Source organism: Gossypium hirsutum, chromosome A11 (genome assembly GCF_007990345.1).
Source record: "Gossypium hirsutum isolate 1008001.06 chromosome A11, Gossypium_hirsutum_v2.1, whole genome shotgun sequence".
Lineage (NCBI taxonomy): Eukaryota > Viridiplantae > Streptophyta > Magnoliopsida > Malvales > Malvaceae > Gossypium > Gossypium hirsutum.
This window is the reverse complement of record NC_053434.1, coordinates 122158379-122169209: the sequence shown is the minus strand read 5'-3', so window position 1 is coordinate 122169209 and position 10831 is coordinate 122158379. Positions and strand designations below refer to the sequence as shown.

Genomic DNA, 10831 nt, shown 5'->3' with positions numbered 1-10831 from the left:
GGATAGCACACTAACAGCAAACATGATATCGGGTCTTGTTGCAGTCAAATACAACAGACTACCAATGAGACTTTTGTACATAGTCTCGCAAATTGGTTCACCACTCCCTTGCCTCGAAAGCTTCACTCCAACAGCCATTGGTGTGCTTGTTGGCTTGCAGTTCTTCATAGAGAACTTATCCAGGATCTTCATAGTAAAAGAACTCTGACTAAGAAAGATTCCCTTTGCTGTTTGCTTCACTTCCATTCCAAGGAAGTAGTTCATTCTGCCTAAATCAGACATTTCAAACATTTCCATCATTTTTCTTTTGAAATCTTCCAGCATTCTTCTATCTCCTCCAGTCACCAATAAATCATCAACATAGAGTGACAGGATAAGCTGAGTTTCAGCTTGGTTCTTCTTCACATACAGTGTTGGTTCACTGAGACTTCTCTCGAATTCCAAACTGAGCAAGTAAGAATCAATTCGAGCATACCAGGCTCGAGGAGCCTGTTTCAGGCCATACAAAGCCTTTTTCAGTCTGTACACCTTGTGTTCTTTGCCAGTGACCACAAATCCTTGAGGTTGTTCGATGTAGATCTCTTCTTCCAGGAAACCATTGAGAAATGCAGACTTAACATCAAGCTGATGAATGGTCCACTGATGTTGAGTAGCCAAGGCAACTATCATTCTAACAGTGTCAAGCCTGGCTACTGGTGCAAATGTCTCCAAATAGTCCAGACCATACCTTTGGCTAAAACCTTTGACAACAAGCCTGGCTTTTAGCTTGTTCAGACTGCCATCTGCATTCTGTTTTGCTCGATAGACCCATTTTACTCCAATGGTCTTCTTTCCAGTAGGTTTATCAACTAGCTCCCATGTCTGGTTCTTCTCAATCATGTTGATTTCATCGACCATAGCTAGTTTCCAGCCTTCATCTGCCTCAGCCTCTTCAAAACTGCTAGGTTCTGCTATTGCAACCTGTGCCCTTTCATAAATATCATCTAGGGGCCTTGTGCCTCTCACAGGCACATCATCAACATCCATTTCAGGTCCTAGCTGCTCAAGTTCAGCTTGATTAGGCACTAGGTCTTCTGAAGCAGCTTCTGGTTCATTCTTTTCCCAATTCCAGCAAGCCTTCTCATCGAAGATGACATCTCTGCTTACTTGAACTATGTTTGTCAAAGGATCCAGCACCATGTAGCCCTTCTTAACTGAGCTATAGCCTACTAGAACACCTGGTTGAGCCCTTTCAGAGAGCTTGTCTCTCTTAGCTGCTGGTATTTGTGTATAACACAGGCAACCAAACACCTTCAGATGTGCCAAGGAAGGCTTGAAACCGGACCAAGGCTCGAAAGGTGTTTTGGATGCAAGAGCTTTGGTAGGAAACCTATTTTGAAGGTAGACAGCAGTGTTTACTGCCTCAGCCCACATGGTCTTGGGCAGTTTCTTCTCAAACAGCAGGCACCTGGCCATATCCATCAAGCTTCTGTTCTTTCTTTCTGATACCCCATTCTGCTGAGGTGTGTAGACATTTGTAAGCTGGTGTTTGATACCAGCATCATTGTAAATGGCTTGAAACTGAGCTGAAGTGTACTCAGTGCCATTGTCTGACCTTATCAATTTCAGCTTGCAACCTGTTTCTGTCTCTACAGTAGTTTTAAACTTCACAAACACTTGAGCTACCTCAGACTTGTGTTTTAAGAAGAAAATCCAGCAAAACCTTGTAAAATCATCAATGAAGAGGATGAAATACCTATTTTTCCTGAGTGATTCAGTCCTCATCGGGCCACATACATCAGAGTGCACCAGCTGTAGTTTTTCAGTAGCTCTCCAAGCTGAATTTGTAGGAAATGGCAGTCTTGCCTGTTTCCCCATCTGGCAAACTTCACACACATCATCATGCTCCACTGAGCTAGTAAAGTTCTCTGCCAAGCCTTCTTTGGCCATTCGAGCCAATGATCTGAAGTTGGCATGCCCAAGCCTTTGATGCCAAAGCTTGGAATCATCAACAGAGGCTGTATATGCAGACTTTGAGTCATTTGGCCAGTGTACCTCAAAGCATTTGTCAGTCCTTGTGACTGTCATAAGGCTTGATCCACTTGGATCAGCAATGTGGCACTGTTTGTTCTTGAACACAACAGAATAGCCTTTCTCGAGCAATTGAGCTATGCTGAGAAGGTTTCTGTCGATTTCTGGCACTAACAGCACATTTGGAATGATCTTGTTGCCTGTGGGGGTACATATCAGCACCTCTCCTCTTCCTTCAGCCCTTATGAACTGACCATTTCCAACATTGACCTTGGTTTTGCAACTTCTATCCAAGGTTTTAAATAAGGAGGCATCTGGTGACATGTGGTTAGTGCAACCACTGTCCAATAACCAGCCTTTTGAGCATTTCTTCTCAGCAGCTAAGCAAGAAACAACAAAGACCTGCTCTTCTTGATCACTACTGTCCTCAGCTACTCGAGCTTCAACCTTTGGTTGTTGAAATTGACTCTGCCTTGACTTGGTTCTATTTTTGCAAACCCTTTCAACATGGCCTTTCTTCTTGCAGTGTTGGCATACTGCACCTGGCCTGAACCAGCATCTGTCTTCTGGATGACCTAGCCTCTTGCAATGTCTGTAGGGCTGGTCATTGCTCCTTGCAGTATCAGGCTTAGGCCTGCTTTTCCAAGGCTTTTTACCTCTTGGAGCATTGATGCTCGAGGCTTCTCTGGCCTTGGCATTGAATGCACCTTCCTGGTGGTCTTCAGCTCTGCTAGCTCTCCTTTGTTCCTGAGCATAGAAAGTGTTGATTAGCTCAGTCAAAGAGATGGTAGCAAGGTCTCTTGAGTCCTCAAGAGAGGATATCTTGGCTTCATATCTCTCAGGCAAAGTGGAGAGAACTTTCTCTACTATCCTTGCCTCATCAAAGTGCTCACCAAGGAGCCTTATACTGTTAACCACTGCCATGATTCTATCTGCATACTGCTTCACTGTTTCTTCTTCCTTCATCTTCAGGTTCTCAAAATCCCTTCTCAAATTCAATAGCTGCTGTTGCCTTGTTCTCCCAGTGCCTTGAAACTCCTCCTTAAGCTTATCCCATGCCTGTTTTGGAGTCTCACAGGCCATAGTTCTGGTGAAGATGACATCTGACACACAATTCTAAATGCAGGACATGGCTTTGTGCCTTTTGGTCCTCTCATCAGCATGTTGCCTAATCTGAGCTACTGTGGGATTGGCCCTCAGTGGTGCTGGCTCAGCATCTGTGTTGACAACTTCCCACAGATCAAAGGCCTGTAGGTAAGTCTTCATCTTGACCAGCCATATGTGGAAGCCTTCTCCATTGAAGACTGGTGGGGCTGCTGGTGAAAAACTTGAGGAAGACATTCAGCTTTCTTAGTTTGATAAAACAGGTCCACTAAGAATGAAGCTCTAGATACCAATTGTTGGTGCAAAGAGACAACAACAGACTGTTTTCAATCTTGCTTGTATAGCAAGCCTCGAGCTTTGCTGAAGAAACAAACTCAGAAGCAAGAACAGATACACATGCGAATGAAAAATAAAAGAAATTGAGAGAGAGAGTATTTTGAATGAAAAGAGCTGATATTTTCATTAACAAATCCAGAAGGCATAATGCCATTACATATAATAGATAACAACAACAAAATGAACAAGTCTTTACCTAATGACATACCTAACACCACTAAATTTACATTGGAAATTGTTAATCAGCTTGCTTAAGTTTCTTTGCTGATTTTTTCAATCAATCAATCAACAAAAAACATCATAAGGTTTACCAACTTAGTTCAACATGAACTAGATTACAAAATAATAATTAAAAATACAATCAAAACATAACAAGTAGTTAGGCAACTTTAAGCTCCAGTTTCTGCACTTCATAGCTCGACTGCTTGCTGCCACTTCTCCTTGCATGGCCACCTTTGCATGTCTTGCATGGGAACTAAATTCAACAAAAGCAACCCAGGCTGCAACCAACTTCCGTGGTGGATGGAGCTGTGGAGTATGTCGGTAGACATAAGGAGAAGAAAGAAATGATTGAGTTGCTCAAAGGCGATACCTCCAATGGAGTTTTGGTCCTTTCCATCGTGGGCATAGAAGGGATGGGTAAAACAACTCTTGCTCAGCTTGTTTACAATGATGCCACCATCAACCAGTCTTTTGACCACAAGGCCTGGGTATGCGTTTCTGATCATTTTGATGCAGTTAATATAACCTGCACAATTTTGAAATCTATCGATCCTGACTCTCGTCACGAGAATGACTTGAATTTACTTCAAGTTAAGTTGAAGGAGAAGTTGTCTGGGAAAAGATTCTTGCTTGTTTTAGATGACATTTGGAACGAGAATTATAATGATTGGACCATCTTACGGTCTCCGTTTGGAGCAGGGACCCATATCATTGTAACCACTCGTCTTCAAATTGTTTCATCTATTGTGGATCCGCTTAAAGCTTTTCATTTGGATAAACTATCGGATGATGATTGTTTATCCATATTTACACAGCATGCATTAAAAGCAAGAAATTTCGACGGACATCTCCAGTTTAAAGAAATTGGAGAGAAAATTGTTAGAAGGTGCAATGGCATACCTTTGGCTGCAAAAGCCATTGGAAGCTTGCTACGCACGGTTAAATATCATGGAGAATGGGAAAGAATATATGAGAGTGAGATATGGAACTTACCAGAAGAGCAGTGTGGCATAATTCCAGCTTTGCCATTAAGCTACCATCATCTTCCGTCATACTTGAAACGATGTTTTGCATATTGCTCAATACTTCCTAAAGATTATGAATTTAAGGAAAAAGAAATTATCTTGTTATGGAGAGCAGAAGGTCTGTTGCAACAAAAAGCTATGCCTCAAATTAAATATCTAGGAAAACAATATTTTCAAGATCTAGTGTCCAGGTCATTTTTTCAGACATCCAGTAAAGATAAGTCCCGATTCGTAATGGATGACCTTATCAATGATTTAGCTCAAGTAGTTGCAGGGGAAATATGCTCAAAATTAGAGGGTGATAAGAAATGGAAGTTCTCAAATCGCACTCGGCATTCTTCTTATATTGTTGGAAGCTATGACACAGTGAAGAAGTTTGAAGCATTTGATCAAGTGAATTTTTTACGTACTTTTTTACCTTTGAATATGTCAGTCCGGTGGCCTTATTTAACTAATGTTGTTTTGGCTGATTTGTTACCAAGACTTGGCTACTTAAGGATGCTTTCTTTGAGTGGGTATAAAATCACTGAGTTGCCTGATGTTTTTGAAAATTTAAAACATCTTCGCTACTTAAATTTTTCCAACACCCATATCAAATGCTTACCTGATTCTTTGTGCACTCTTTACCATTTGGAAACTTTATTATTAAATAGGTGTTCCAAGCTTCAAAGGTTACCTTCAAAGATGGAAAATCTTGTCAACTTGCATTATCTTGATATTAGAGGTGCGAACTCAATTGAAAGGATGCCTTTTGGAATTGATAAGCTAACGAAACTTCAAAGGTTAACTGATTTTATAATAGGGGAAGGTGATGGTTGTCATATTAGAGATTTGAAATATTTGTCAAACCTCAGAGGTGATTTTCGTCTTTCTGGGTTGGAGAATGTTAATGGTGAAGATGCAGGGGAAGCCAAGTTAATTGAGAAGCAGGGGATTGATCGATTGGTATTGCATTGGAGTGAAAAGTTTGAAAAGGCTTCAAGGAATAAAGAAATTCAAGAATGGGTGTTGGACTCTCTTCGTCCTCCCAAAAAGATTGAGCATCTCGTCATTCAGAATTATGGTGGTGCCAAATTCTCTACTTGGATTGCAGATTCTTCCTTCAAAAATATGTTGTCATTGGAGCTTCGCAACTGTAAAAATTGCAAATCTCTACATCGATTGGAAGGCTGTTGTTGTTAAAAGATCTTTCAATTAGTGGTTTGGATCAAGTACACAAGATTGGTGCTGAGTTGTTTGGAGAAAATCAATCAAATGCTTTTGCATCATTAGAGTCTCTGTGTTTTGACAATATGCTGAATTGGGAGGAGTGGGACCTCTGTGAAGATGATGAGCAAGTATCGAAATTTCCCAGCCTTTGTAAGCTTTCAATTAAAAGATGTCCTATATTGTTGGGAAGGTTGCCAACCATCCTTCAATCCTTGCAGAAACTTGTAATCTATGAGTGCTCAAGGTTGGTAGCTTCAATTTCAAGTTTTCACTTGCTCTGTGAATTAAGCATTGCAGGGTGTGAAGAATTGGTGGATGAAGGTTCTTTGTCTGTACAGAAGGTTACCTCTTTGAAACATGTGTCTCTTTCAAACATTTCAAAGTTTAATATTTCAGAAGAGAGGATAATGTTGAGATTTGCAAACTCCGAAACATTCTACATCTCTGGTTGGAAGGAGTTGGGATCTTTATCGCAAATTGGGTTAAGATTAGTCAGACATCGTTTTATTACGATTGCGTATTGTCCCCAATTGGTCTCTTTGGAAACAGAGGAGATATTGCAACTTGACAAGATTCCAGGTGTTGAATCTCTGGAAATAAGAGGTTGTGAAAGGCTTAATCGACTACCGGAAGTCTTACTTGCTTTCCTATTCATTACAAAAATAAAACTTCAAAACTGTCCAGGCTTGGTTTGTTTTGCGGAGAGTAACTTTCCTCCTACTTTAAAAGAGCTGAAGATTGAGTATTGCGTGAATTTGCAATATTTGGTTGATGAAAAAGAAAATAATAATAAGAGTATGAGTAGCAACACTTGTCTTCTTGAGCACTTAGAAATATGGAGTTGTGATTCTCTAATATGGTTATCATCGAGGGGCGATATATGCAATCGGCTTCAATACCTCGGAATTATCTATTGTTCAAAGCTAAGTAGCTTATTTTTAAACGCCGAGTTACCCGTAAAGCTTAAACGGCTTTCTATTTTGGATTGTCCGATGTTGGGATGCATAGCCCAAGACTTCGTTGAAACCACTGATCTTGAAAGCATTTGTATTAGGGGTGCAAAATAACTAAAAATCATTACCGCGGGGATTAGACAAGCTCAGCCATCTTCAGGAGATTCAGTTAATTGAGTGTCCAAATCTGGTTTCATTTGAAGAAAGTGGGTTACCCACCACAAATCTCAGAGCACTCAGGATTTCCGATTCTGAAAATTTTGGAGTCCTTCACAAGTGCATTAACAACTTCACCTCCCTTCGAGAATTAATGGTGCGGAAGTGTTCAGCTGACATATCCTTTCCAGAAGAGGGTTTCCCTACCAACCTCACATCACTTTCAATCTTAAAGGCACCCAAAATTTATACATCACTTGTTCAATGGGGATTTAACAGACTCACCTCTCTTCAGCAACTCAACATCAACGGTGAAGGATGCTCAAATGTGGTGTCGTTTCCAGAAGAAGGGGTAGGAATGACACTGCCTCCTTCTCTCACATCTATTTCTATCGAAAATTTTGAGAATTTGGAATTCATGTGCCCCAAGGGCTTTCAAGACCTGACCTCTCTTCAAAAATTGCGAATCTATGATTGTCCTAAGCTCACGTCTACCGGAAAAAGATAATGCTTCTTTTGCTAGAGTGGCTACGTATTTCTAATTGCCCGTTGCTAGAAGAAGGGTGCAGTAGGGGTAAAGGACGAGAGTGGTCCAAGGTTGCCCACATACCTTTAGTTGAAATTAATAATAAGCCAGCCATCCCGAGGAAATTAGATTGAAATTTAAACAGCAAAATCTTGCACTGATTTCGCCACACTCAAATCACAGGTGTGAAACGCATTTTAAACATTTATAAATTTCATAGCTTTTTTTTATATATATCTGATTGTCCTCATGAACAATATGATAACAGAAATCAGTCTTATATATTTTGTATTCAATTTTTGCAGGCATTAAAGTCTAACTTGGCGAAAAATAGTGGAGAACCTCAACTCATCTGCTTCAGCTTATGTCATTTAGTAAAGCGGTTAGTCAATTCTCTGCAACATTTATTCAGCAAATTGGATGTTCTGTTTCATTTGCATCTTCTAATTTCTAAGCTATTTTGGTATATGAGAATGGGATTTTAGTTAAACATATTTGACATTTCGTAGTACTACTAACCAATGGTTTTTCAAAAGAACAAGTCTTTTACGAGATAGAATGATCCTTCCAGGATTAATGGAGGGATACAGTACACGTTACAACATGGCATTAGAGAGCTCAATTTAACACATGTAAGACAACAGAGTTCCCAAAATATTGTTCTGTCCAATCACAAAGATGTCCATCTTGGTTTTCCTAATTTCTCAGACCGTGAATCCATTCAAAGGCTGCATCAATTCACTTGATGAGGAATTGCTTCTTTGATCATGTGGACTGAACGACATAATCGAACTCACTGTTTTCTACCAATCTTTTTATGAATTTCCCCTGCTTTGAAAGGCTTCAACTGTGATGTTATCAATGTTTATGGTAGGGTAAGTATAAGTTATATGGAGAAATTGTTCTTCTGACATTCCTTTCCGGTGTTGGAGTATATAGTTGTAGTTGAGGAGCCAAATACGTTATTTATTTAGCGTTGTACTTTCATTCAGCTTTGAGAACCATGAAATTGGTGGCAGATAAAAGGCCAAATGGTACCACTGGGGAGGTGTACGTACCTTTGGGTGATAAACCCTTGAATGGTGGGCATCCAAAGAGGGCAATACCAGCTTATGGGCACAACAACGGCACAACGTGGTAAGTTTGGTTTCTAATGCTTTTAGTATAATCTATTTCTATCTACACAAATCATGAATCTATCTTAGGTCTCCATTGATGATTGATAAGAGGCTAAGATGTTTCAAATAAAGTATTGTTTTTGACATTTTGAGATTGTTGGTCACCTGTTATTTATTATTGCCAGGTATTTCTCAATACGCGGAAAGCGTAGAGCTGATGTTCATTTAGAAAATTACTTCAAGTTTGTGGATAGTTATTGGCAAAGTATTTTATTTTATGATGTAATTTCATTGTAATCTCCATTTTTTAATAGTAAATTTCATTTTTGGTTCTGCCCGTGGATGTAGAGAATATTCCCTAACCACGTATATCATTGTGTTCACTTTCCCTACTTTCTTTTTTGTGTTTTGAATTTCTTAATTTTTTTTTCTCAATCCAAAACATAAATTTATTAATAAAACAACTACAATCAATACATAGCAAATCATAAAAATTCAGATAGCCATATATATCCCAATGGTTACACTCAAATATCATCACAGATCAAAAGCATCAAAACAAAAAATTCAAAGAAAACAAAGCATCAAGCATTATAGCCACCTACAATACTAACTCAACATGCTTTAACCCATTTCTTTGCAAACAAGTATGCCACATTGTTGCTTTCAGGGTAGCCATTACCACATTGGTGGATGCAACACGTTTCTATGAGAACTAGTACGAATTGGTAATAGTCTATTTCATGTACCATTTCGAATTTATCAATATTTTTTAAAATATTTAATATATTTATATAAATAAATATACAAATATCAAATAAATGATTCTAAATAAATTTCAAATATAAAACTATTCATCAATTATATAAAATACTGATTAATAAATTCCACAAGTAAAAACTCATCTTTCAATAAATTCAGAAGTAAGAAGAAAAAAGAAGCCGAAGGATGCAGTGCTGCATAATATAAATGGTATCCTTAAAACAGTCGGTTTTATTTAGTGTGGTTTTCATGGGTTCATATCGCAGTGGACTGAATGTATAAATCAACAGGATTAAATCTGAAATTATAGGAAGAATATAAGGTGACAGAATAGTTAGTTCTTAGTGAATAAGTCACTGATTACCAATTCCAATAATTCAATCCAGAAACAGAGTTCATCCTGGTTGGTTGTAATTTAATTAAAGCCCCTCATTTTCTATCACAGACTAAGTTTTCCTTTTTAATTATGTCCACTTTTAGGGGTGAAGGACGAGAGTGGTCCAAGATTTCCCACATACCTTATGTTGTATTACAATTATGAAACCGTTTTAAACATTGGCTGTTCTAGTCCCATGTATCTGACTGTCCTCAGGAACAAGATGATAATAGCAATCAGTCGTGTATATTTTGTATTCAATTTTGCTGGCATTGAAAGCTATATTCTACTGATTTGCTATAGCTTATTTGATTTGATTCTCTGCAACATTTATTCAACAAATTGAATGCTCTGTTTTTATCTGCAGCTTCTAATTTTTAAGCTTCTTGATAATGGGACATTTTAGACCATAGTTGTGTTAAAATTTAAAATTGAAATTATTATAGTATCAAAATTTATATAATTATATCATACTTTGCATTTGTATGATTTACGCTAAGGGTGTTATCAAGTCAAAGCTGAACTTGAAAAACTTGAGCTAACTTGAAATTCGATACTCAAAATTTAACTCGAGGTCAATCAAATTTCACTTTTAAGGCTTGAGCTTGATTTGAGATAAAGATTGAATAACAAAATTAAAATTTGACTTATACTCGATTCAAGCTCGATTATTTTGTGCCCAACTTGAGCTTGAATTGAAACCTTTTGATAATAATAATAATAATAGTAATAATAATAAAACTCTATAAGTTTGTGAATTCATTTAATTGAACTTAAAATTTGACTGGTTGTTGCTCTTAATGTTCTCTTAAGAAATTTGTAGACTCTATAACAGAAGGCTTCCTAAGGATGCTAGCATAGTTCCTTGAAAGTCGAGGTTTCGGATGAGACATCGACTGGAACTCAAATTTTTGGAAGTGACGATAAGCTTGTCGATAATTAAGACACATTTAAAGTTGAAGATGAGACAGCATTGAGTGAAAATATATGCAAAACACCGTCTCCGGGCTCATTTTCATTGTGAAGTCTTGCAG

General features: G+C 38.2%; 2 protein-coding genes across 3 annotated transcripts; both read left to right on the top strand.

Moving 5' to 3' along the window:
- Positions 1-3994: 3994 nt before the first annotated feature.
- LOC107923102 (putative disease resistance RPP13-like protein 1) lies at positions 3995-9051 on the top strand. 2 transcript variants are annotated; one of them, XM_041080259.1, is made up of 5 exons: positions 3995-7724; positions 7847-7923; positions 8250-8416; positions 8534-8678; positions 8845-9051. In XM_041080259.1, the coding sequence occupies exon 1, from the start codon at positions 4017-4019 to the stop codon at positions 5877-5879; it is 1863 nt and encodes a 620-aa protein (XP_040936193.1). In that variant the 5' UTR covers positions 3995-4016; the 3' UTR covers positions 5880-7724; positions 7847-7923; positions 8250-8416; positions 8534-8678; positions 8845-9051. The 2 variants fall into 2 exon arrangements, with proteins under 2 accessions (XP_040936193.1, XP_040936192.1); XM_041080258.1 differs by having other exon boundaries at positions 8113-8416.
- LOC107923497 (putative disease resistance protein At3g14460) lies at positions 5990-7523 on the top strand. The gene is made up of 2 exons (XM_016853693.1): positions 5990-6962; positions 7063-7523. Exons 1-2 carry the CDS (start codon positions 5990-5992, stop codon positions 7521-7523), a joined length of 1434 nt encoding a protein of 477 aa, XP_016709182.1.
- Positions 9052-10831: the final 1780 nt, after the last annotated feature.